General features: G+C 47.3%; 1 protein-coding gene across 3 annotated transcripts in view; it reads left to right on the forward strand.

The window, feature by feature from the left end:
• TAOK2 (TAO kinase 2) overlaps positions 1-27,139 on the forward strand; it is a 39,164-nt gene that overhangs the window by 2,552 nt on the left and 9,473 nt on the right. For 2 of the 3 annotated variants that reach the window (XM_083581879.1, XM_083581878.1), the window contains 16 exons: positions 9,163-9,335; positions 9,867-9,938; positions 10,126-10,227; positions 10,850-10,895; positions 10,992-11,088; positions 12,627-12,740; positions 13,239-13,330; positions 13,497-13,590; positions 13,753-13,834; positions 14,392-14,559; positions 14,647-14,859; positions 15,719-15,847; positions 16,938-17,174; positions 18,546-18,674; positions 20,149-20,352; positions 21,429-26,453. In XM_083581879.1, the coding sequence (XP_083438005.1) occupies positions 9,204-9,335; positions 9,867-9,938; positions 10,126-10,227; positions 10,850-10,895; positions 10,992-11,088; positions 12,627-12,740; positions 13,239-13,330; positions 13,497-13,590; positions 13,753-13,834; positions 14,392-14,559; positions 14,647-14,859; positions 15,719-15,847; positions 16,938-17,174; positions 18,546-18,674; positions 20,149-20,352; positions 21,429-23,570 (4,053 nt within the window). In that variant the 5' untranslated portion in view covers positions 9,163-9,203 and the 3' untranslated portion in view covers positions 23,571-26,453. Of the gene's footprint in view, positions 1-9,162; positions 9,336-9,866; positions 9,939-10,125; positions 10,228-10,849; positions 10,896-10,991; positions 11,089-12,626; positions 12,741-13,238; positions 13,331-13,496; positions 13,591-13,752; positions 13,835-14,391; positions 14,560-14,646; positions 14,860-15,718; positions 15,848-16,937; positions 17,175-18,545; positions 18,675-20,148; positions 20,353-21,428; positions 26,454-27,139 lie in introns of those variants that run through there. The other variant, XM_083581880.1, reaches the window with a different exon arrangement.

Raw genomic sequence — 27,139 nt, forward strand, 5'->3', positions numbered from 1 at the left:
ACCTAGCAATTGCATCTCACTATGACTGCTAGACTCATTTCTTGACTATGCAACTAAGAGCCCCTGGCTCCTAGTCCTGTTCCTCTCCATTAGGTCTTGTTCAGCTTTTAAGGAAACCTAGAGGCCTGTTTTTATGCCCTTAAATATTTGATGACAAGATTGGGGATGTAGGTATTATCAAGGTAGGTTAACATGATGGACTACTGTTGGCTTCCCTAGGAATCATCATTCAGGCTGAAACTTTGTTGTAAATATTGAGCATGCAACCAGGAGTGAATTTTGGGGAAATGGGATGATTGCCCTTGGCTTGTGGTCTGGGGTTGGATTTTAATGTAGCACGCTACCAAAAGTTTTGTATGTGTGTTTTTAATGGGTTAGGAGGAAGACATGGTGGAACTGTATTTGGTTGCAGGGGTGCTTCACACAGATACTGCAGAGTAATGAGGTTTAACATGACCACTTGGAAGGAAGGAGGATGAATGGCTTGTCCTAAATGCTGGATGGTGTTCAATTTGACATCCTTTTAAGCTACAGGGACCACTTCCCACTGGGCCTGCTCTTTTTGTATTCTGAGGGGAAACCAGAAAAGGATTTAATGTCAAAGAAACCCATATTCCACAGAGAGGAAAATAAAATTCAGCATTCAGTATAACACTGTACAAAAAATTCAATTCTGTTAATATGCAGGAGTTTCACATTTAATTCAGAGTTTTAGGTAAATTGAGCATTATTTAGTACTTGGTGGTGTGAAGGTGCCGTTAGGAGGCAGTATCTATAAGCAGCGGGGTATGAGAAAACCAGTACTGTATTCCTTGAGCAATGGCAGTTGTCTGTTTCTCTCCCCCTGCCCACCCTGTGGACCAGCACTGTTTTCAGATATCTCTCTAGAAACATGGGGGCTAGTACCTTTAAAGAAGAGGTCTTCAGCAGTCTAGATTTCTGTACATGTCTTGTCTCAGAAAATCAATTAATGAATGATGGCATGTTTATAAAGCCCATTAACACAAAGCACACAAGTTTCAAGACCTCCACTTTCGTGGATTGTATTGCTGCTTGACCTGGGTCAAAAAATGGGAGTTGGGAATATTACCACCTCAAGGGATTGCACATTGCTCTGGGACATACCAATTTAAGGTAGGAATTCAAAATGAGTCTGAGAATAAGGGGTGTTTCTTGTGGTGTGCATCCAACAATTTTCATCGTAGCTTGAACATCATTCCAGAAGGTTTCAGGAAAGGTTTTGTGTGGCATGCTTCTATCAAGGATGATGCTTTTGGGGCTCCTCCATCCACTGTCCTAATAGGCAGTAGTTTTATCATGCAAGATGGGGCCCAGTATCTACTTGGTTGCTTTTTGACAAAGCTTTTCCTGTGATATTTTTTTGAAGGCTCTTTCTGAAGTGCTTGGCCACCGAGATAATGGGATAAATTGCTTTTCTTTTGTTGACAGGAGCTCCTCAGACTTTTAACCCAGCTGATTCTCTCTTGTGACCAGTAACACTCTTATTTTAGTCTGTTTAGTTGGGGACAGCCTTGCAAATGAATGCCCCAAAGTTACTAATCTGTCCACATATGTTTATTCGGTCATTTCAATTATATCAAGAGCTCAAAAGAAAGGAAAAGAACCAACACTTTTTCCAGTTTCTCTGACTTACAGCACACTTCTGTGACAAGTTGGAAACATGTCCTGTTGAGTTCAGCGGGGCTTATTCCCATGTAAGTGAGGTTAGAATTGCAGCCCCATTCCTCTAATACACGTGTCCATTTAAAACCCTGGTTCTGCCCCTGTTGCTACAAAGAGCATGACTTCTCAATGAGCATTTAGGATTTTTCCTTTGCTGGATTCTCCCCACCTATGTTCTTGATTATAATACACTTACTTCCAGTAATCTAAAACAGAATCATGAGCCTCCTTTCAGCTGGACATGTCATCATGAGAGAAGTTTTATCCTGGAATATTCAGATGTTTTTTTAAAAAGATGATTATGATGGTGTAACAAAAGTGTTGCTTTGAGCCAAAGGACTGCAAACAAGCCAACCCAGACTAAGAATAAAAGCATCCTACCCCTCTTGCCCAGGCACTACTCAGGGGAGGTGGAATTGTTTCTATATTTGTGGCTGCTGATTCTGTGTTAAGAGGCTGCCTCTTTTTGCACATCTCACCACGATGTGACATAAAATAATAATTGGTAACACTCTTTGGTCAGATAAATTTAACAGCCCAAAGTTTCTAACTTTGATCTTGTCCTTTGTCAGAGAATACGTTGTTAAGAAGAGCTGGCAAGCAGAGGAATGAATGAGAGTTCCAGTATAATGTCTGAAAGGACACATGTAGAAGCTTGAGATACGATTAGAACTTCTCTCTTTCACACACGCACACCCCACCCCCTCGACACATACAAAAGTTCCCCTTTGGACACTATGGAGGACTTGCGAAAAGTGGAAGTGCTTTCTATAACATCCAACACCAGTCTTGTTTTCTGCCTTTAGTTTTCAGTTGAATCTGGTTTGGTGAGAGTCTGTCTCATGACTACAGGCCTTTCCATGGGCTTAACATATGTGACAGGGTATGCAAAACTAAATCACCTCAGTAGTCTGGACAAATGCAATATTTTCTTCCGGCCGGGGAAGGGCATTTGTTAAGGTAACTGAACTCCTTCCAATTCTTTCTTAAAATAGTTTTCTAATGGTTGCAGCAAAATCTCTGGAAATGACTGCATTGTGTTCTCAAAGCATTATTTTCTGTCATGCTGTTGTGGTAGAATACAACCCCTAGGGCTTGCTTCTGAGTTACGCACAGGTTACTCAGTAAGCCCTGTATTCTTCCAGCACAGAAGGAATTGGTAGTGCGGGGGAGAAGACCCCCTGGAATGAAAGCATCCTAGAACCTCTGAAAGGAAAGAGGCCAGGACAGGGTATTTCATAATATTTAGGAAAGAGACTTTAAGGCTGGAGTCCATTTACCTGGAGTAAGTCCCATTGAATTCAGAAGGGCTTAGGTCTAAGTAGGCGTGTAGGATGGCACTGTATGATTTGTAACCCTGTATAGTTAATTGAGATGAACCCCATTGAGCACTGTAGGAGTTGCTTCTGAGTAAACAGTCAAAGGATTGTGCTGCCTGGGAAGGAAGGACTAGGAACCCTAACAGAACAGAGATGTGCTTCTGTGGACCCAGGATGCTGTAGCTTTGCTGAAGCTAAGCAGGTCTGGGCCTGGTTAGTTCCTGGATGGCAAGAGTGCCTGGGGACTTGAGTTCCATGATGGAAAAAAGACAGGGTATACATCTATTTAATATAGAAATTGCTGCCATAATTTTTAATAAGCATTTTATAATCCTTGTAGTTGCAGTGCAAAGCCAGCAAATATGAAGAGGGCAGCAACAGGTGAAGGGCAGCTCTTCTGCTGTTTTGTGGCTGGAGCTTTAATGCGTTTCCTACGTTTCTATCAAGAGGGTATCCAAATGGGCGACGTGTGAATATTTTGGAGGCTTAAGTAAGGAGAAGGGATCAGAAGCCCTTTGTGGAGGTGCAGCGGCCTCCCTTGAGTAAGTTCAACAAACTGGACCAGAGTCTGTCCTTTCTTTCATTCTGTGATAGTATTTCATTGCCCATTGGTGGTATTTGGCACAAGGTGCTGTCTAAAAGCATTTACTGGTCCAGTGAAGAAAGAAAGAAAACCCACAACTTGCTTCTCTGCCACTACCACAAAGGACAGTGGCTAACATTTGGAGATTGGGAGCAGACCAGACATTGTGGCTTCCAGTGTTGCAGGCAGGTGATCTTTAGGCCTCTTGATTTTGGGTGTGTGGAAAGATCCACACGTGCCACAACTGTGGCATTATCCTGCTTTCAAATACTTAAAGCCCACCTGTGGGTATTGAATAATTCTGGCCCCTTCCTCTCTAGGTTCAGATGGCTCTTCCTTGCTCCATATCCCCACCACTGATGATGTTTTGCATTAGGGAGAACCTGATGGAGTTTATGTGTTCTTCACTTTTTAATGGAACTTCAGCAGCCTAATGCTACCGTCTCCTAGTGTATCTGTTTCCACCTGCGATTTAAAGACTTTATGTTTGTGGAAAATCTGCCTTAGGATTTTACATTTCACTGTTGCCAAGTGTCTGCTGTCATACGTTACCTAGCTTTAATTGCCAAGTTAGGCCTGAGGCCTCATGACCACTTCTCTTAAGACTTTCTCCTAACCAGCTTTCACTGTATATAGTTTCACTGATTAAACCCAGAATAATCAGGCTGTTCTTTTAGTTCTTCTGTTTTCTTTACTCTCTGTATCTTAAAGAATGCAGTGTAAACAGCTCAATGCTTGATATATTTCAGGTGGTAAAATAGAGTAGAGGCAACCTCACCAATTTTGGCTTTCCAAGCACACATAACAATTATATACTAGGTAATGCATTTTTGTTCCTTTTTCCTGCACAGTTGAGCCCATCATTGTCAACCTACTGAGCATGTTGGCATCCCCAGCTAAATAAATAAGCTTGTTGCTACTCCCTGTCAGAAATCTGCTACCCCTCTTTGCCATCCAGGCATATGAGGTGCATTTTCTTCAGGAGATCCTCAAGTTACATCCTCAGTTTGTGAAAATGAACAGAAGAATTCAGGATCAGTATCTGCAGTCCTCTAAATTGTAGGAGCTGGAAAGACATTAAAGTCAAGGGTCCATCTCCCAGACTTTGGATAGACACTTAATTTTTCACAACATGTCCGTCCACCCACCCTTGGCAAATGTCATTCTGGGTAGTGTGTTCTGCAAGCTGATTGTTGAAACTGGCAGCAGGTCCTGTGTCAGAGCTTCCTGACTAATTTTCATAACTCACTGTAGCTGGATTGAGCAAGTGAGCCAAAGCACATGCTATAGAAAAAGCAAGGTGTGCTGTTTGTCCTGGGTGGTTAACTCCTTTCCAAATGTGCTTATCCGGTACAGCAGGGATGAGGGACCTTTTTTAGCCCAATGGCTGCTTTTCTTTCCAGGCAGCCTTCTGAGGGTCACATGCTGGTGGTGCACAGGGACGGAGGCAAAAGTGGGCAGAGCGACCTTTGAACAGTAGGTTAGTTTCTACGAAAAACTCACACTCCCCTTTCTCTTTCTGCCATCCAGGCAAGCAAGAGGCATTATCAGAGTTCAAAGACACCTTCCAGCCAGGCAGAAACACACAGGCAGTCAAGCAGGGCCAGTGAGAGCAGTTGCCTGGGGAGAGGGGAATGCCTGGGGAAAGTTCTGAGGGCCAGATAGAGAGGCCTGAGGGGCCTGAGGTTCCCCATCCCTGTGTTACACTCTGCAGTTGAGAAGAAATCCTTAAGCCATGCCATCAGGAGTGCTCTTAACCCTCTAGCACAGGTCCTTTTTAATAGTTATATTACAGTAGATTATTAAAGATTATATATTCTTTTTGTGTTTATTGGAAGTGTTTTGTGCATTGATGGTAAGTGCCATAAGAACTCCTGGAAAAGTGGCATAGAAGTATGCTGGCAAATGGTAACTGCTGCTTTCTTTATCTAATTTCAGCCTCCCAAAGCAGAAGCAGCAAAATCTTGCATGACTCTTAAGAGTCACAGGCCTATAAACTGGTTCCACTTTTAGTCTGCACATCTTGGGTCAAATGTGACATCCAGACCTGCTGATGACCTGAAAGCAGGTCTACTGTTCCATGTTGGGTGAGAGCCTGATCTACTTTTGCTCTCCTTATACAGACAATACAGCTTATGCTGCAGGGGGCATTTCTTTCTGTGTAAGGAGTAGCCCTAGATGACTTCTCTGAATTCATTGTATAACCCTGTTCCGTTGACTTTAGCCTGGAACCTCAAAACCAAACTTGAGAGGTTAAATTCTGTGCTTTGCTTAGTGAAGTGAGGCACAGCAGAAGGATGCCTTCCTACCCGCATTACTGCTGCCAGGCTGGCCTTGTGATTTGCCTTTTTGCTTTGGATTGTTCCCTGGGAAGCAACTGAACAATGCAAGGATTTCCTCTCGCTGACATGGCCTGCCTGCAGGCTCTTGATTTCCTTGTTTTTCTGTTCATTGGGTGGAGGAGGGGAATTGGTTCAATGAGCTCTGCCCATCCCAGAAGGTGAAGAGGTACCCCAAGAAACTTGTTTTGGCATACGGAGTTTAGATGCAGGTTGGTGCCCCTCAAAAGGCAAAGGCCATGGGCCTTGTTTTTCTAATGTTCATCTAGCCAGCCCAGCCTGACCCATTCCCATAGGCAAAGACTCCAGGGGGTTACATCCAGCTGACTAATGTCAAGGGCAAGGAATGGATCCGCAGTCCAGACATACAAGATGCTTTAGCCTATATGAATACCCTGCTGGTTCATTCAGCTGATGGAGGCCTGCAAAGGATCACTGTGGAGTTTTGCAGCCTTCAGAGGTGGTATTGGGGGGGGGAGTAGCTGGTGCCAACTTTTACAGACCTCTTTCTTGCCTTTTGTGTTGAGCAAAGATGAAGAGTACCCAGCCTGCCAGGGTGTGGTTAGCAATAAGGTCAGAATAGTGGCTTATACCTGCATTAAGCATAGACTCCAAAATAGTGAGGTTCCCCCTCTGGGAAGCAGGGTACCCATGTTGGGAGTGTCTCCCTTGGGCCAGGGTGGGAGGCAGCATGGCTGTCCACCTGTCTTCCCATTTAGTGTAGGGTCATAGGTTGCAGCTACTGCAAGCGGCAAACACATTCTCCTGCTGAAGGATCTCTCCCAGGGAATTTAGGTTGGTATGTCTGGAAATGTGAGTTGTTTGATGTAGGGTTTAGAGCTAAAGTCTAGGCTGCCTGGATTTGTCTGTGTTCTCTTTTAGAAACTTCAGCCTCTTGTACACTATAAAGCCACATCAAGAAGTATGGGTCATCTTGCCATAGAATTTATTGATTGATTTAGAGCACTTGTACCCCACTCTTCAACCTAAAAGTCTGCTGGAGTGGCTTGCATACAATAGCTTGCAAGACAGCCCCTGCCTGCAGGCTTACAATCTGAAATGTATTTCTGCTCCCCCCCCCCCTTTTATTTTTTTTACTTCTATGCCACCTGCATCTTTTAATCTTAAAGGCCTTGGTTAAAATAAACTCCATAGATGTACCAATTGGGGCAGTGTGTTGCAGGTGAAACATTTCAACGTAGTGACATACAACTGTTTCATATGTGGATGGGAAGCTTTTAACGTAAAATTGCATGATGGAGGTGATATTTTCCAGGTGGTGAACAGCTCTGAGCACCTCTTTGAGGACTATTGAGGAGTAAGCAACTTCTGTACTGTCCATGCTTCCTGTGTACAGGGTTATTGGTCTCTGGGCCCAGTTCAGGGTGATCACATTAGTGAGCCCTAAAAAGCTCAGGCCCCAAATATCTGAAAGACTGCCTCCACCCCTTCCAAAGTTGTTGGGTGTTAAGAGGGGCTTCCTTGGTATCCTCCTCCTCTGAAGTGTGGGGAAGAGTGGCCCAGGAGAGGCCTTTCTTTGTGGCAGCCTCCAAATTGTGGGACTCCCTCCCCACAGAGTTGTGTGCAACATCTTCATTGGACAGCTTTCGCTGTATGTCAAAGACATGCCTCTTTGCCCTGGCCTTTGTTTTTTGGGGACTGAACTTTTGTTGGATTTATACTGTTCTGTTCCGTTCAGAGAGGATTTACTACGTTATTATCATTGCAATGGTCTTAACTGTTTTTATAACCGTATATTGTAATAGTGTAACCCACCCTGGAACCTGTTGGAGAAGGGCAGGTATAAAATCTTAGAAATAAATAAATTACCTAGTCCACTTCTCCTGTACCAAGCCCAGTAAAATCCAAGGCAAGCCTCTCAAAAGTCTCATTTGCTACATGTCCCCATAATTCCCTTCAGCCCCTCACAACTGACTGACCTCAGTTTACCCAAGAAAAGGAAATGGGGAACCTGTGGCCTTCAAGATGGTGGTGGACTATTTAACTTTCATTATTTCTAACCATTGGCTTATTCTGATAGGGGTTTGAGTGCCAACAACCTCTGGAGGTCCATGTGTTCCCCATCCATCCCTGATCTAGAAAGAATTGTTAAGAAAAGCAGCACAAGATAGTCAAATCACAAAAGCAACCTTGGAAGGGTTGGGCTTGATTATTTCTTTTTGGTTTTGTTTATACATCCTTGGGAGTAATTTCCATCAAAGAAGTAGTCTTTAAAGAAGTTCTTGTTCATTTCTTCCTCCTCCCTAACTTGACTTTCAACAAGAGCAGAAGGGAAACTAAAGCAAGAAAGAAGTTTATTAAGCTGAGGCAATTCTTTGTGAGAATGTGGCTGCTGTACATGCAGGTCTTTGCCCACTGCAAGGGGAAGGTGGCACTGCGCATGCAAGTCCGTGGAGCTGAAGCATGTTCAGTCCTTCCACACTGAAGAGGGAAAACCCAGCAAGAACTTTCATCCTGTCATAGAAGGAGCAAGTAATGGAGGTTATTTTAGTTGGGAAAGCAGCAGGGACAAGTGTGCTCTGAGTCAGAGTGTATTGTATCTCAGGGAGATACTCCTGAGTTTTCTTAGGAAGAATTGGAGCCTGCAATTTATTTTCTAAAAGAAATTTGCTTGCCCGGGTATATTGTTGTGGTTAGAGCAGAAAAGTTGGAAAACTTAGTGATAAGCAAAGTTTTGGGTGCATGCAGTTCCCCAATTCAGTACATTTTCAGTTCCCAATTGAATGCTGCTGCTAGTGCAGCAGGAGCACAACATGAAGAAGAGAAACAGCTGTATCTTCTCTGATCTCTATGAAGTCTTACCCCATTTGCTGGCATTGGTGCCCCCCTTCCAAATTCTTCTTCTTGATTACCATTCTACACCACTTCTCTTATTTTTGTGGGTGGGAACTTGCGAATCCTGGATTCTTTTTTGAAGGATGTCCTGTATGAGCAGTGACTAGATTGGATGCAGCTGTGGAAGATTCCCCATCCTGGCTGATTTAGCAAAAGAATGGCCCTTTTGTAGGGAGTCTGATATATTTTTATAACCTGCCTTTCTTCCACTAAGGAACTCAAGGCAACCTACATGAGATCCTTAGATGCCTCTCCCCCGGTCCAGTCCCCTCACTGATCAGGCCTAGATATGTTTAACTTCAGGAAGGTAGCCTCATTGTGTGTCCTATCAGACCATGTCTTACCCTTGGTGAGCTTGCTAACCTCTGTTTCCCCACCTTAGGAGAAGGGCGAAGGTGAAGCCCAGCCTCCTCCACGGCCGCCATGCCGTCTAATGCCCGGGCTGGCAGCTTGAAGGACCCTGAGGTGGCTGAACTGTTCTTCAAGGATGACCCCGAAAAGCTCTTTGTTGACCTGCGGGAGATTGGTCATGGCAGCTTCGGAGCAGTCTACTTTGTGAGTGTTGAAGGCGTGGGGTGGGGCGATATTGTTGAAATTGAACACACCCTCTAGGCTCACTTAAAGCATGCCCTCCAGCTCCTTTCTCACTCATTAGTATCACACCTCTTTTCCCTCCCTGTGGAGAAGATTACTAGTTATAACCTCTGCATGTACGCCCCAGGTTCGGAAACAGTATGCTCCTGAATTTCAGCTGCTGGGGAACAACAACTGGAGAGGGCTGTTGCCTCTCCCCCCAACCCCTTATGGGCTAGTTGACCACTGTGGGAAACAGGATCTGGAGTGAACTGACTCTTGGTCAGATTCATCCAGGCTTCCTTTCTCGTTCTTATGAAATGGGTTCCTGTTACTCCCAACATGCCTCTGACCGGTGGACATCTCTGGGTGTGAGAATGCCCTCTTGATCTGCATTACTTTTTCAAGGCAGAGAAGCCGGCTTCTGCTCAGCCCTCTGAATTGACTGCCTCTGAATCTGGCCATTGCTACCCCGCCCCCCAACAGCTTCCTGACACTCTGTTCCTTCCACAGGCCCGAGACATACGTAACAATGAAGTGGTGGCCATCAAGAAAATGTCCTACAGTGGGAAGCAGTCTAACGAGGTTTGTGCTTCACCCCTCTTCTGACAACACTAGTCACAGCTGCCCTGCCAGCGGACCTTGGTGATTAAGTTCCCTTGGTCTCTAGACCGACTGAGAGTGCCCTGGGTCCATTGGGCTCTGTCCCATTCTCTCCTTCATCTGGAATTCAGGCTTCTCCATGCTCAGGACCCTTTTGTGTATCTTCCAGAAATGGCAGGATATTATCAAAGAGGTGAAGTTTCTGCAAAAGCTGCGGCACCCGAACACCATTGAATACAAGGGCTGCTATCTACGGGAACATACAGCATGGGTAAGATGAAAGGGGAAGCTGCTCACATTAACCTTTTGGGTTCCGGGAAGATTTTCTGATCTTTGAACAATGGAGGTTTTGGATGGGTGCAGGAGGGGTCTGAGTGGTGGTTGGGTTTCTTGCTTAGGTTAAAGAGCAAGTATGGATCTTACAAAAGAGAGAGAGAGAGAGAGATTTTTACAGACAAAGCAAAATTCATTCATGGAAGTGATGGCCACATGATGTGGTTGTGGCTGCTGCTTTAAGATGGCTTGGGGGGAGCTAGGCAAATGCATGGAGGATAAGACTCTCTGTGGTTGTTAACCATGATAGCTAAATGGAACCTCCATGTGTAGAAGCAGTATACCTCTGAATACCAGTTGACAGGAGGGCAACAGGATGGGAGGGCAGTTGCCTTCTGACCTGCTTATGGGTTTCCTGAAGGCATCTTGTTGGCTACTGTGGGGAACAGGATGCTGGACTAAATGGACCTTTGGTCTGATTTAGCAGGGGCTCTTCCTATGTTCTTAAGTGAATCGGAAGTCCCAGGTATGTAATGGTTTGGGGGACTGGTTGGCAGGTGGGGTTCAGAGGAATGTTCTGCCCTGAGCTAACTTCCTTCCCTGCCTTCTTACCCCATCAGCTGGTGATGGAGTACTGCCTGGGCTCTGCCTCGGACTTGCTGGAAGGTGAGTACCCAAGACCATGTGAGATGGGTAGATACTCTGTATCCCTTTTTCCTACACTTATATGTGATGCTCTCTCCTCCCTCCCATGTTTCCTAGTGCACAAGAAACCGCTGCAGGAAGTAGAGATTGCAGCCATAACACACGGTGCCCTGCAGGGGCTTGCGTACCTGCATTCGCACAACATGATCCACAGGTGAGATGAGCAGTCCTGCCCTGTGTGCGCACATCTTCCCATGCTGTTTTTAGGCATAGTCCACAGGAGCCTGGATGGCAGAATGGCCATGTCCCTATCTTACCATGAGGGTGCAGTCCTTATGGACCCTTCTGATTTTAAATTGAATTATTTGCTACTTTTAACTGCCACATCAAGGCATATTTGCATTTGATTCATGCAAGCGATTCCTGTGGAGTTTTCAGCACAGAGACAGAAAATAAATTTTATGTATGAGGTGAATGCAAACTTCAGAGAAAACTGCTTGAAACATCCTGCATTGTAAGGGCACAATATGGCCTTGAAGCTGCTGCACCATAAAATCTGTATACTTCCTTCCTTCCTCCCATTTACATCTAGAGAAATCATGGCAAATGGCAGCTTTTGGTTTAAAACTGCAAGGTCAGATAGTCTGGCTGTGTTCATATATAATGGTAAGCCATGCTTTGTTTTAACTAATATTTATTCAACAAACCATGGGTTATCTTTCAGGCAGGCAAATAAGCCAAGAGCTTATTTCTCTGAAACTTGCTTTGTTTTCCAGCTGTTCTTACCTCCTGCCTCCATAGTTTGACCACTCCACCCTTAATGCTCACTAGACAACCCATGGTTGAGCAAGGAGATAACACCAAACCATAATTAGCCATGGTTTCACATCATGGTTTGTTGCCAGAAAACAAGTTCTTGAGAACACATTTGGCTAAACAATCAAAGGCTTAGTGTTGTTTGCAAGCCAGGTCTCTGTGGCTCGAGTTTCTGTATATCCTAACTTGTATATTTAGTTGCTCATACCCTTTGCGTGATCCACAGACAGGATGACAAAGCCCCCACAGTATAATTTGCAAGCCGTTGTTTATTGGGTTCTAGCACATGTCAGGGTCCACATGAATACGCTGGCATGTGTTGGGAGAGTGGGACCATGCATACCATCAGGCCCTTTTCCACATCTCCAATGCCTCATCCTTGCACGCATTTATTTATTGCATTTACACCCCACTTTTCATCCAAGGCACTCAAGGTGGCGTAGATGGTTCTCCCTCTCCCCATGTTATCCTCATAAGAACCCTCTGAAGGTAGGTTAGGATTAGAGACAGTGACTGGTCCAAAGTCACCTAGCAAGTGATATGCCTGAATGAGGATTTTACACCTGTTCTCCCTGGTCCTGGTCCAATACTCTAACCACAAAACCCCTCTGGCTCTGCTTTAGGACTGAAGCAGAAAGCCTTCTGTTTACACGTAGGCCCCCCTCTGTGACTTAGAACTATGTGCGATCTGGTTATAATTGTGTAAGAGGTTGGCCACTTGAATAAGGCTAAGCAGTTCACCCTAACCATCTCCATCTAGCGCCCCCGCCCCCGGGCATGCAGTTTTCAGTGCACACATCTGCCACGATTCCATCCTCCTGCTTCCCCCCCCCCCCCAGCTTCTCACACTTGTTTTCCCTCTTTGCCCACCTTCCAGTCCATGGTTATCTCTGCTCCCACGTGCAATTCTTAACTACTAAGCTTTGCCTTTTCCAGAGATGTGAAAGCTGGGAATATCCTGCTGACTGAGCCAGGACAAGTGAAACTGGGGGACTTTGGCTCGGCCTCCATCATTGCTCCCGCTAACTCCTTTGTTGGCACCCCATACTGGTAAGAGAGCAAGAAGTGGATGTTTGTGTGACCCGGGAGACAAGCGGGAAGATCTGTGGCAAGAAGCAATTGTAGGCCTAGCCCTTCATTAGGAGAATAGTGTTTGCGTGAAAATATGGCAGGGCAAATTCGGAGTGAGGTTCGATGTGCACGAACTTGGTTCCTTGAAAAGCAAAGAGAATTTAGTGGATTTGATAGGGCCTGCATTTTCTGGAGGGAAGAGTTGGAGATGTTGAGAAGTAGAAAAGCAAAGTGGTACTGCGTGGAAGCAGAGGGTTGCCCTTTTTTGCAGATAAAATGCCGTATATTGAGGTGGCTCTGTAGATGTTGTTGCTCTCCAGCTCCCATCATCCCTGACCGTTGACCTGGCTGGCTGGTGCCAATGGGAGTTGTAGCCCCATGACATTTGGGGACACTACATTCACTACCAGCCAGCTATAGATTCTTAACAAGCTGTGAATCATGATCTCAGGCCACTGTGCACTGTGCTCTTTCCAGGATGGCTCCCGAGGTGATCCTAGCCATGGACGAGGGGCAGTACGACGGCAAGGTGGATGTCTGGTCACTTGGCATCACGTGCATCGAACTTGGTATGGGCTGCGCTCTTGGGAATAGAGAAGGAGGCATGCTCCAAGGACCTCCTTGCCCTGGCAAGCTTGGAGCTGCCAGAGTTCTTAAGGTGGGGGAGGCAGGAGGGGAAATGTCTTGGGGGAAAGTGAAATGTCGCTGTTAACATCAGTGTCCCTGTATCCCCAGCGGAGCGCAAACCACCCCTCTTTAACATGAATGCTATGAGTGCCTTATACCACATCGCCCAGAATGATTCTCCGCTGCTCCAGTCCAGTCACTGGTAAGAAAGGCCCCCAATTCATGTGTTTATGAAAATTAAAGGCATTCTAGGACCTTGGAAATAGGGATTGATGGGTTTAGAGCTGGGACCGGTGACAGAAGCTGAGGTTGGAGTTGGAAAGAAGGCAGGCCTCCTGGATTGCTCTTTCTTTACTTCTTTCAGGTCTGAATATTTCCGGAACTTTGTGGATTCGTGCCTGCAGAAGATCCCCCAGGACCGCCCAACCTCTGATGTGCTGCTCAAGGTACTGCTCAGCTTAGCTGCAGCCCTGAATAGGGGCCTTCTGTCTCCTCTAGCCATAGTCCACTTATGTCTCTGAAACTTTGGTCACAACACAGCCCTGTCTGTGGGACAGTGAAAGTGAGGCTGAGGGCAGAAGAAGAAAGCTGTTTTTCTATTAGAAATTTCATTGAGAGGAAAACAAATGCCGGGGACTGCCAAGACGTGAAATTAGCTAGGTAACATGGGGTGGGGGGTGTAGGTGGAGAGTTGTCACATGGGATCAACATTCCTAAGTAACTCCCTTCAACATTGTTCCCCAAGATACAACTATACAAATCTTCCCCATTGTTTTTCATTGTTGAAAAGATGCTCCACCTGTGAAAAATAATGTTTAAATGTTTTGGTCAAAGTATTTGCGGTTCCTCATCACTTTGATTCACCTCCCAGACAAGCTGGGAGTGCACTGTGTACATTAGTTTGAGTCGTTAGTGGAACAGAATTAATCCAGTTAAAGTGGATTTGTGAAAAACTTGCTCTGGAGAACCATTTTTAACCAACCTTGTGCTCATTCTTCCCCAGCATCGCTTCCTCTTGAGGGAACGTCCCCAGACAGTTATCATGGACCTGATCCAGCGAACCAAGGATGCTGTGCGGGAGCTGGACAACCTGCAGTACCGCAAGATGAAGAAAATCCTTTTCCAGGAGGCACAGAATGGCCCAAATGCAGAGGCACCAGAAGAGGAGGAGGTTAGTGGTTCTACCTGGTTACCCAAGGCAACTTCTTCCCCGCTCCAGCTTCCTCCCCAACCTCTTACCCTCTCTATGTTACTCTAGGAGGTGGAGCAGTTTCTCCACCGTACAGGCACCATCAACAGCATGGAGAGTAGCCATTCGGTGCCCAGCATGTCCATCAGCGCTAGCAGCCAGAGCAGCAGCGTCAACAGCCTGGCAGATGCCTCCGATGACGACGATGGGGCTGAGATTGCCATGATGCAGGAAGGCGAGCACACAGTCACCTCCAACAGCTCCGTCATCCATCGCCTTCCGGTACAGGATACATGTGCTTTGGTAGTGGGAGGGTAGGAAGCGTCAGTTGCCCTGGCCTTCCACAAGCTCTCCTATGCTGGTGGGTGGCGGCAGGAGGTGGTAAAGATGCAGGAATCGCAGGTTGGTCCTGCCCAGGTGGATGAATTGTGGAGTGGCCCACCTCTGAACGTGGGTTGGATTCACACAATATGATAGGAATGGTGGTGGGGAGCAAGGCAGTAGAGACCAAAAGGTTTGGGTCCTTAGCTCTGAAAGCCTATTAGGCCCGTTGCTTCACAGCTAACTTCATCTTAAGCATAAATTTATTCCACGTTCCCCACTCTGCCCAGAAACCAATGATTGTAAAGGACACACCTGACAACATGGGATTTTGGGGAAATTTTCCTGTACGAATTAGGTTAATTTTCATAGACTCATATTCCATTGGACATTGTTCAGTTTGCATCATCAGAAAATATTCTGATGCTCTAGAGCAGGGGTAGGCAACCTGATGCCCTCCACATGCCGTTGGACCAACTCCCATGATCCCTGACAATGCTTTGAAACTGCCAACCTTGCTTGCCTAATAGTTGTATTTGCAATTGGCATCCATTCATTGTTAGTAGTAAACCTGTAGAACAGAAAAATTTCCATGGAAGAATAAAACATTAATTTCTGCCTCACCAAGGCAAATTTAAGCCCAGTGGAGCCACTTCCCTCCTCACTGGATGGGGTAAATAAATTGTGTCCCACCCATCCTCACACAGCTGTGCCGCTTTCTGTTGACCCAGGTCATCCAGCATAAAGAGAGGTGGGCAGAGAAGGTGTTAGAACCGTGTAGGTTTTGCATTTCTCACAGGCCTGTTTTGGTGCTTCTCAGGGCCACGACAACCTGTACGATGACCCGTACCAGCCTGAGATGGAGCCCCAGAGCTCATCATCAGCTGCCCGGCGCCGTGCCTACTGCCGCAACCGGGACCACTTTGCGACCATCCGTACAGCTTCTCTGGTGAGTGGAAGGTGAAGTCATGTTTGGACAAAGCATTATTCCCCCCCCCCCAACCAAGTTCAGTCTCTTCATTGTTCATGGCCCAGGACCTTGTTTTTATGCGGAGGCTGCAGAAACTGCAGGGTTTACACAACTTCTTCCCAAGTAGTAGGTTCTGCTTCCTGAATCCTCATTTCTTAAGATGAGATGGGATTCTTGCTAGCTGTATAAAAAATGAGAATTCATGTCCTTCAGAAGTATTAAGGGCTCAGGATGCAGCCCCCACAACCTGGCACCTTTCACATGTTTCATGCTACAACTCCCAGCAGCCCCAGAGGGTGCCAGGATGGAGGGAAACTGGCCCCAAAGTGACCCATTTAGAAAATGAATGGACAGATTCCAGGGGGAAAGATTTGTCATGGACTATTAACATCTATTGTTGTCCTATTGTGGGAAAGGAGCAGAGGGAGAATCATGGAGACCTAGAAGTCCCATGTTCAATACTCTTGCCTTTGGGGCATTTCCCCAACACACTTTGTAACCAAGGGAGGCTAGGAATATTCTGTTGGAGAGAAAAAAAGGAAGCTCTGTTTCTGTGTTGGGCTGCCGAAACTGAAGCAATGGATTGATTCCTTAATTAATTAATAAATCTAATATATGAACAAAAAAGTAGCTCCAGAGAGCCACACCATTTTTGATGATGCATGCCCATGGTGCAGCAGGCACCGTGTTAGAAGGGGGAAGTCTCAGAGAGGGAGTGGGGTGCAGCTGTGTGCCAAACCTTGGAGTCTCATGGAAGAAAGATAATGTAATAAAGTAAAAATAGGGTGGTGCCTGCTACCTGCAACTTTTATCAGTACCTATAATAATTTAAAAGTTCCAGATTTAATGGTTGGTGCTTGATAAAAATGGATTAATTGACAAGATGTGGCAGGTCTAGTTCTCAGATAACAGGCTCTTGTAGGCAGGGTGTTGAGGATGGCCCAGGAAAGGGTGGTGCTGAGCTTCCCCCTTAACAGGATGCAGCTCTAATTCAGGAGTAAGCACACAAGCAGTGGGGCCTGCGAGACTCAGGGTTGCCTAACTTGGACCTCCTGCCACCCTTCCCCAGGTGACTCGCCAGATCCAGGAGCACGAGCAAGACTCGGCGCTGCGGGACCAGATGAGCGGCTACAAGCGGATGCGGCGCCAGCACCAGAAGCAGCTGCTGGCTCTGGAGAACAAGCTCCGGGCGGAGCTGGACGAGCACCAGCTGCGGCTCGACAAGGAGCTGGAGGCCCATCGCAGCAACTTCTCTGCTGAGGCTGAGAAACTGGCCAAGAAGCACCAAGCTATATTTGAGAAGGAGGTGAGCGCTAGTGTGGGGTCGCCTTGCCAGAGCTGGGGAGATTCTGTTGGAGACAGTTACGATGGCTCCAAGTGGCCGGAGGAAGGCAGAGAGCTTGTGGCCTCCCTAGTGGAGGAGCTCCCGTAGGAAAGTGGAGTTCCTCAGGCTGTTGAATAAGCACATGCTCAGCGCTGGCTCCTGGTTTGGGGGAGCCATTACCCAGGACAGGTGGGGTGTTCTTGCAGCAGCGAGCCTTGCTCCTTGCCGCCACCATCATCACCAACTGCTGCTGTTGCTCCTCCTCTTCATCTTTGCTGCCGCTTGCTTGACTGCCAGGCAGTGGGCCAGGGAGAGCAAGTAGGCAGTGTCATTTGTGGATCCTCCTTTGCCTACTGCTGCCCCGTTGCCTGGGCCAGGCTGAGAGGCAGTAGGAAGAGCAGGCGCAGGGGGTTCTTGTCAGCGGACCCCCTGGAACGGTGCCTAGACCCTCCTCAAATGCCTGGCCTCTTGACACTGGCCCTGCGTGTGCTGGAGGGGTGTGTTAAAAACCAGCCACAATAAAAAGAGTGAAGCTCCTCCTTGTTGGTTTCCCTTCCATTCTGACCAGATTACTTGGGGTGGTCCAGGCTTGTTGCTGAGAGGGTCTCTTCTTTGGCTCCTGTTGTAGCTGTGGCTCTTCCCTTCCCTACCCAGCTGTGACCGGGTAGCTCAGTGCTTTGGGATCGTTTCAGTGAGCTGCTGCTGCTGCTGGGATCATTTTTAAAAGCAGATACTTTTGCTTATGGGGAAGGGCCATAGCTCAGTGGTGGAGCTCGCCTTGCATGCAGAAGGTCCCAGGTTCAATCTTTGGTTGAGACCCCTGCCTGGGACCTTCTGCATGCAAGGCAAGCTCCACCACTGAGCTATGGCCCTTCCCTATATTCTGATGCTCTAGAGCAGGGCATTCAGGCCTGGCTATTGTCGAAGCTGGATGTCCTCTGATACCAACACAGCAGCATAAGAAGCTACCTTGTACTGAGTCAAGACCATTGGCCCATCTAGCTCAGTACTGTCTACACTGGCCAGCAGTGGCTCCCCTCTCTCCACCCAAACACATTAAAAATGGTGAGTTGAAAACCATGCTAACAGTGCAAATTTGCCTATTTCTGCTAGACATAGGCAGGCTCTTTTAGACTCCAACTCAGTTTCCCACTCTGGCTTTGGACGTTCTGCCGGTTTGCCCACACCCCTATAATGGCAATTCCCTTTTCTTTCTCCCACACTTAAAATACTTTCCTGCACTTGCGTGGAGTTATGCTACTACACACACAGCCATGAGCGTGGCCAAACTCTCTTCATCCTTCCTTTGTGTGTGAATTTCCTTTCTTTCTCTCCCACCCATCCCCTGTACAGGCAAAGGCAGCCCTGGCTGAGGAGAAGAAGTTTCAGCAACATATCTTGGGCCAGCAGAAAAAGGAGTTGGGCAACTTGCTGGAGTCTCAGAAGCGGCAGTATAAGCTACGCAAGGAGCAACTTAAAGAGGTACCTGCTTTTAAGAGGAGCAAAGCAGGCAGGAGGGGAGGGGAGGGGGAGGGGTCACACCAGCTTGGCAGCCTCCTTTTGGAAAGTTCCTGGTCTCTCATCCCAGCCTCCGTGTTTTCCCCCCTTGTGCTGTCTTCCGATTCCATCTGTAACTGGGAATCCTGTCATGGATGAGTGAGGGATGTGCTGCCTCTGAATCTGGTACTGCTAATTTCTGGTTCAGTCTGTGGTATTACCGCCTGATAATTCAGTGACCTGGAATTACAGCCCTTGAAGGAGCTTATTCAGGAGTCAATCGTACAGTCTTTAGGGGGGGTGCATATAAAATATAAATTTTAAAATGTCAGGGGCATCACATGCCCCACCTGCGTCAGGGAATACTCGAAGAGTTGCCTCAATGCTGAAAATTCTCATAGTTCGCTGCAAGCCATGGCCGACTTCCTGCTTATGAAGAGTGAGCTAGTGCCCTAGAGCTGTTTCCTTGAGACTGAATGAGTGGCTCTTCTCTCTCTTTGGTGGGCAGAAGCCCACCATGGGAAATGTTTGGCAAAGACTGGACTCCTCATTCAGTGAGAACAAGAGGAATGAATGATCCTCTCAAATGAAGGAGCAGTTAGAGAAAGTTTTGCAACAAGTTTATTCTGTGGAAGTTCCTTTGGGACTCTGCAGCTGGTCTGCACCCTCACTCTCCATCCATATATTCGCCAGCTGCAACCAGATGTTCTTTACCCAGTTTTATGCCTGGGTGTAGGGCAGTGGTGGGGAACCTCTGGCCTGTGGGCTACATCAAGCCTGACTAAAGGCCTTAGCTGACCCATAATGCCATTCTTCCTAAACCACAGCCACCTGGCCCACATTTGATGTCAGGTATTGGGCAGGTAAAGATGTGGCTGCAAAGGTACAACCAAGAGCCCTAAAATGCTCTTCTGGTTGTTCCTTGGCTCACATCCAGTAATTCCAAATTTGGCCCATCCTTGCCAAAAGTGAGCATTGCAGTCGGCACCAACCAACACTGATTTGAACATCCATCAGTTGTGCTCTGGAGTTTGCAGTCAGGAGCCACCAAGCACAGCTGCTCCTTGCCCAAACAGAGGGTTGTAACCAGGACCAATCAGTTGACCAGCACTGACTGAAACCCCTGCTGGGATTGGCTGCAGGGATCTTCCTTTGCAGCCCAGCTTGAGGAACGTAGATCTTCTGCACTGATGGCTTGAATCCCAGGCTGGGCTGCCAAAGAGTTCAGGAAAGAAACAGGAGCACGCTTAGAATGCACCCCGCTTTCTTTGTAGCTAGGTCACCATGGTGACATCAGATGATTGACAGGTGGGTGGACCCGTCAAGGTGGCCCGCGGTGGGAGAGCCCAAGCTCCTTTCCGCCAGCCAGATCCTCTTCCCCGCCCATGCTGTGTAGGAGGAGATACTATCATACTTCATTGTGTCCCATTTCTCATGACTTTTTGTTTTCCTCTCTCAGGAGCTGCAGGAGAATCAGAGCACACCCAAGCGGGAGAAGCAAGAGTGGCTGCTGAGGCAGAAGGAGAACATGCAGCACTACCAAGCAGAGGAAGAGGCCAACCTTCTGCGCCGCCAGCGGCAGTACTTTGAGCTGCAGTGCCGCCAGTACAAGCGCAAGATGCTGCTGGCGCGCCACAACTTGGACCAGGACCTGTTGCGAGAGGTGAGAGTCTGGCGTTGGCTGTGGGGAAGGGATGGTTTCACAGGAGGGCCAGGGCTTCATGAGGGGTTGTTTTGGTAAGTAGGTGTCACCACTACTGTCCCAGAAGAACAGACATTGACAGGGGATGTTTGGGTATCTGCCCCAGGGAGCCAGCAAGTACGATGCAACATGATGTGGAGCAGCACAAGAACAGGAGCTAATAATACTTGTACCTCGCCCATCTGACTGGGTTGCCCCAGCCTCTCTGGGCAGCTACCAACACAATAAAACAGGGCTGCCTTCAGGTGTCTTCTAAAAGTTGTGTAGTTCTTTATCTTCTTGACATCTGATGGGAGGGTGTTTCACAGGCAGGGTGCCACTGCCGAGAAGGCTTCTGTCTGTTTCCCGGTAACTTCTCTTCTTGCAACGAGGGAACTGCCAGAAGGCCCTCGGAACTAGATCTCAGTGTCTGGGCTGAACGATGGGGGCAGAGACTCTCCTTCAGGTATACAGGGCCGAGCCCGTTTAGCGCTAATGCAGAAGTGGCCACTGGCCGCCTCTGCTAAAATATGGTGTCAGCAATGTGATCTCTTCTCCAAAACAATGAATTCTGCACTGAAGCAATACAAATTCTATGTGTGCACATGCATACATGCAAAATTCTGCAAAACCTTCATAAACCTCATTATATAAACTGTTATAAACTATTTCCTTGATTTGCTGAACATCTCCTGTTTATACTAATCATAGAGCCTAACCACCAACACCTGCATTCCAGCATCATCTGGAAGCTTTGCTAGAAAATAGTGTTCTTTAAAATAGAAGAGAGCTGGGTGTTGCTCAAGATGCTGGCTTTTGCCTCCAGTCCCAAATTCTGTATTTTCATAGGCTTGGAGGGAGAGTGCCTGCAGCCCTTGACATTAGAGCAAGGGGGAATGAGACAATTGTTATTCTCGGTCCCTTGGGAGAAGAATGCGGCCTTTGGAAACCTAGATGGAAGAAAGAATGCTGACCCTTTTAAGAGCCTTGATGCCAGGAAGAAGCGAGTCTCCGTGGGAGGTGCAGTTCTAATGCCTTTCCCTTGCTTCCTCCCTCAGGAGCTGAACAAAAAGCAGACCCAGAAGGACCTGGAGTGCGCCATGCTTCTGCGCCAGCACGAATCCACACAGGAACTGGAGTTCCGGCACCTGCACACCGTCCAGCGCACCCGCACGGAGCTCACCCGCCTGCAGCACCAAACAGAGCTCTCCAACCAGCTGGAGTACAACAAGCGCCGGGAGCAGGAGCTGCGCCAGAAACACGCCATGGAGGTCCGGCAGCAGCCTAAGAGCCTCAAAGTAGGTGCTACCTACACCCCGCCTTGCTGCCAGTGGTGCCCTGACGGGCAGGATGCAAGGGGTCTGGAGCCAGGGCAGGGGCACCCAGGGGTTGTGGAAATGGACACAAATGAGGACGGAAGTCTAGAGCCCATGCAGGACCACTTGTGTGGGCCTAGTCCCTGTGACTGTGCAGCCAGGGTTCAGAAATGCCCGGCAGATGCAGAATCTAAATGCCCACACTTTGGGCCACTAGACTCAAGAGGATGTGAATCGGCTGTTTCGGAGTCTGGTAGCCCTTGTCATGATGATCTAGGCCGATGCAAACCTATTGGAGAGGTTCTGGAGCCAACTCAGGGTGTTGTAGACACAGGAATAAAATGTCCCAACCTTTTAGGGAAGTGTAGCCATGAAATGGGGGTTCTGGAGCCAGAGCTAGACTGCCATGGGCATGTGGTTTTAGAGTATGGCCTGGAGGAGGAGGAGGAGGAGGATCTAGAACTGGATGCAGTGCGTATTGGGGGTCTTGTACAGGACTGGTCGCAAAAGGGGGTTGGAGATCTGGATGAGCAGGGTTTGGAGGCCTTGGTGCCTGAATCAAAGCGTCCTGGGGACGTAAAGCCTGGTTGGCAATGCCTGGCAAGCGAAATTCCAGATGGGCAGGAAGCTGCAGCTTTAGAGCAGAGACAGGAGTGTCTTTGGCTCAATGGGAAGGACGAGGAAGTCCTAGATCCAGACAGAAAAGAAGGTTGGATTCCAGATTTCGGTGAAACGAGCTTGAAACAGAAAGAACACTGTGGAGAGGGAGTTGCTGATCTAGAAGTAAGCCAGAGGTTTTTTGGAGTGCGGGATCACTTTGGAGAGGGCTCTGGGGTTCTGTTGTCCGTTCGGGGGCGGCCAGGCGTTCCAGAGCCTGATGGGCAAGAGGCTGATAAGCTGGATCCATTCCCATGTGAAGGCAATTTATACTCTCATGCCTTACCCACTGTCCTAGAAGAGGGGGCCCTGCGAGGCCCGGGAGATGGCTGCCCCGCCCCTGAAGACCCCTACAGCCTGCAGGCCAGCAGCAAAGCCCGCCCCGTCCCACCTCCCGTGGCAGCCATGCTGCCCCATGCTCTCTGCGTGGTCTTGGCACTGTTAGTCTCTGCCTACCCATGTGCACCAACTCTCTTGCTGCTCCTTGCTGCACTGTGGGCGCAGGGTGGCGGGTTTCAGGATATCCTCCTGGCCCTCGAAGGGGCTCTGGTGGGCCTGGGGGTTACGTACACCTTGTTGCACTCTGTCTTCCTCCTTTCCGGAGCGTCCTTTCTCCTCCTGGCCAAGATGGCGGGGGCAGTGGGTGTGGTGGGACTGAGCGCCAGTAGGGGGCGCCTGTACGTTCCCGTCATCCTCCTGGCTTCCTACCTGTTAGCTTCTCCCTGGCTGTTCCTGCCCCTTTACCTCTTGGGGGCACTCGCGCGGCACAGCCTGAGGGGATTCCCCCGCCGCGCCCGCCGCTTCTGGCTCCTGGCCCTGCTCCGTCTCCCACGCCCGGCTTTCCGCATCCTCCAGCGCCTGGGGCTGGTCACCGAGCAGGGGCTGTTCCGCCTCTTCCCCAAAACCAACAAGGGCGGCTTCCGCAGCCGCATCCCGGTGCTGTCCCGCCAGCGCCAGCCGTCCCTGCCCTGGCACCGCAAGGCCGCGGCCCTTCTTGCCAAGCCGATTTGCAGCATCAACAAGATCCTCACGGAGGTGATTTGTGCTCAGCTGCCTCCTTCGGCCCTGCATTGCCTCAAGGGGCTGCATGTCTTGCGAGAGGAAAGGCCTTCCCGCATCCCCCGCCTGACAGCCAGGCCCCGGGGGCACTCTGTAGGGTCAGCGAGGCGCATTAGTAGGAGGAGAAGTGTGCAAGGAAGCCAGCCTGCCAGGAGACCCTGGAGATAAGGAGCCCTTGAAGGGCTCCACATCCTGTTCTAAAACGGTGAAACAGTCCATTCCTGTGGGATTCTGGCATCCTGGTCCTCTGGTCTCGCACACAGAATTCTGGGAGGTTGGCCAGTCTCTGGACTTATGGGAGATCAGGCAGAGCAAGTGACAGTATTTACTCTGAAAACCTACTACTTTCCATCCAGTGTTGTGGTATTGGTATATAGAACCCAACAGCAAAGGGAGAGAATTTAATGTCTTAAGGCCAGGGATCCCTCTGAGCCTTTGATAAAATGAGTTTTGAAGTTGCGGGAAGACCAGAAGTTTGTTCTAGCTCCTTATTGGTTTACACAATGGGGGTGGGGCGGAGCGTTGTTGAGTGTTCATTACCCTAACGAGGAAAGAATCACCTGATGACGCCCTTTTGAGCTGGCTGTTTGGGTGGGTTGGGTATTTTTTGGCGCCCGTTCCAGCCGGCTGGGAGAAGATGTGGGTTAAGCTGAAGAGATTTCCAAGCCCCTTAGAACTGAGGTGTGAGGTGCATGTGTGCTAGTGTCTGAGGTCGAAAGGTCCTGTTCAATGTTCCCCAACGAAAAGAGGAGTTTGCTAAGGGGGCAGGGGCTGCAGTTTGCAGAATACTCCACTCTTGCAACCATTTTCCAGTAACCGCTTTTTTAAAAGTCCAGGCACTCTTGTTTCCATCTTTAACCTACTTTGAGCAATGAGGGGATAAGTACGGTCCTCCATTTCCTTCAAACATAGAACCCCCAAAGAAGGTAGCGGGTGCTGAGGCTGAATATACAGTCATCAAAATAAATAGGCTTCTGTTCATTATCAGCTCCTTAAATGGTCAGGACCCATATCGCCTTAAATTTTATCATTCTCCCTCCCTCTTCCCCGCTGAACCTTGTTTCAATTGATCTGGAAACTTACAAACCTAAAGGGGTGTACATGTTTCAAGAAATCAGACTCCTCCCAGCTCCTAAGGGCTTAACTAATTTTAGGTGATTCTTTCGCCGTTAATATATATATTTCCACCGTTTTACAAATATATATATATATATTTATCATTTTCCACCCTAATTGTAACAACCTCCCTTCACTTCATTTTTTTTTTACTTGAATGTACATATTTCAAGCTGACTTTTAATTTTATGTTTGTGTATGTTTGTGATTTTTTTTTGGCTAAGTTTTATATAAAACCAGTTTTTGTGGGGAGGGACAAAGAGCTAATGTGAGATTTTTTTTATAAAAAAATGACTGAAAACGGGAGAATTTTTTTAAAAAATCCAACTTATTGCTACAGGTTTTTCATTTGAAAGCACAATGGGCCAATCAAGCAGTTCTCTCTATCTCTCTCTCTCTTTTGCCCTTATAAAAGAAATCTTCAAATACCACAAGCCAGGACTTTGAAGTAATGGTTAGGCTTTTAACCAGTTTGCTTTAGTGGACCTATGTAAGAATGGAAAAGTTAAGTTTGCCATTGAGCACCTCCCCAAATGCTGGGATTGTTGGTAGTTTTTCAGGTGGTGAAACCAACCTTTTTGTTGGTTCCCTGCAGCCTGTTGAAGCACAGGGACCATTCCAGGGATAGCAGTGCCTCAAGTTCTCCCCTTTCCCAGGGAGCCAACTATTCCACCTTTCCTACTCCAGGATCTGAATGCCCTCATTACTCTGGGATCTCTGTCCTCAGTCACCCACAGCTTGAGCTGTGGCAATGGCATCAGAGTACCTGGCCCTTTCACACCTGGATGAGATGCTTGCCTTTTGTAACACAAGTAACAACTGTGTAGAAGAATTCCAGGTAATGCAGAAGCTCCCGTAGTCTTGCAGTGATTTACTCGTGTCATTAAAAAAATGATTACCTTGCCTATTTTAACTCTCTATCCCAGCCCTTACCATGCCTTGTGCCCACCAGATGTTTTGGACTACAACTCTGATGGGCCCTAAACATCTGGAGAGCACAAAGTTGGGAAAGGTTGCTCTAATCACCCAGACGCTATAATATCTCAATCAAGTTCGTATATGAAGAGCGTGGCTGATAGATGTGGTTTCTTTGTTTTTTGAAACAAAACCTGATTTATTTAAAAGTCGATCTTTGGCAGCCAAATAGGCACTAAATTAACCATTTTTTAAAATGCCAAACTGGGGTGGTTGAACTTGAATATCTTTAGAGAGTAATCCTGAACACACCAAATCCCATTTTTGTTGTTTGTTTTTACAGCTAGTAAATTTAGATTCCCAGACAAAGCAAGGATTTTTCGCATTCCCATGACACGCCAGACACCCCAGCCGTGTTTTATGCTGTTAAATCATTTTGTAACTAACAGCCTACAGTTCTAGTTTAATTGGTGCCTCATTTTTAAATTGTTTCCTTCGTGCATTTTTACATATTTTCCCCAGCTTGTGGTCTGATTCTGTTACTACAGCCTTTAAAAAAACACCAAAAAACCCCAAGTTGAGATTATCCCCAACTTTGTCTTAATTCTGCATTTATCTATCTAATTTTGGTCCCATTTTGTACATCAAGTGCTTGTCCTGTGTTTCTCCCTTTTTTGGTTCATCTGTGGTCTTTTTTAATTTATTTCCTATTTTGTTCAAATCATGGATTTATTTTTTAGCATTCCTCCATTTTTTGGCCAAACTTATTTTCATTAATCCAGATTCTGTTTTGTCCATTTTAATAGTGTACTTGTATTTCTTCCTATTTTGTGTGTGTGCGTTTGAGCTGTGGTTTCCCCCTTATCCTCCTTGCATTTTTTTTCTCTGTTAAATATTTTTTATTTATTTCTCCCATTTTGTGCGGGGAAGGTATTCATCTGTGGTTTATTTATTTCTCCCTTCCCTCTTGTGGATGCATGTGAAACTTTGAAGGAAAAATAAAAAGAATTCTGCACCACACTTCACCACCTCTGTATTGTGAGTTTTGAGTTTGGTTTTATTTATTTCTCAATTTTTTAAAAAATAAAATGAGGCACTTTAAGCTTAGGAGCTGGGCTACGAGTCTGTTTTCACACCTCTGTTGCCCCCAAACACCTTGTATTTAAGCTTTCCTCTCCCTGAAATTTTACACTGTGTGTTTGTAAAAGTTTGGAGTATTATTCAAAACCTGAATCAGAGGAAATCTATGCATTTCCTCTCTGCACCCCACTATTACCTTTGTTTCTCATTAACTCTGAGAAGCTGTAACTGTCCATAACTTTCTACACTCAGGGGTGGTGGGAATGTTCCTAAAATTATTTAGAATACTCAAGGAGAAAGGAGGCGGGAATGAATCTGGGCAATTTTATTAGCCTGCCTGTTTTACATCATTTCCATTTGCTGCTATATGTTCAAAAGTGGAACTGCAACCTTTGAGGGCCGTGCCCCACGCTCCTGCAACCCCCACCGCCCGAAATGAACAACAGCCCAATCAGCTTGGTAGCTAATGCACTTGTTTCTAAGGGACATTGGAAAGCAATACATTTGAGTCATGAAAATGTGCATCTGGGTGAGGCAGCTGCCTCAGGCAGTCGGTTTTTGGGTGCCATTTGGGAGGTTGCTTTGGGAGGCTGCTTTTATGCATGTAGTGCAAACCTCTGCAAACA

The sequence above is a fragment of the Podarcis filfolensis genome (genome assembly GCF_964270895.1).
Source record: "Podarcis filfolensis genome assembly, chromosome: 13".
NCBI lineage: Eukaryota > Metazoa > Chordata > Lepidosauria > Squamata > Lacertidae > Podarcis > Podarcis filfolensis.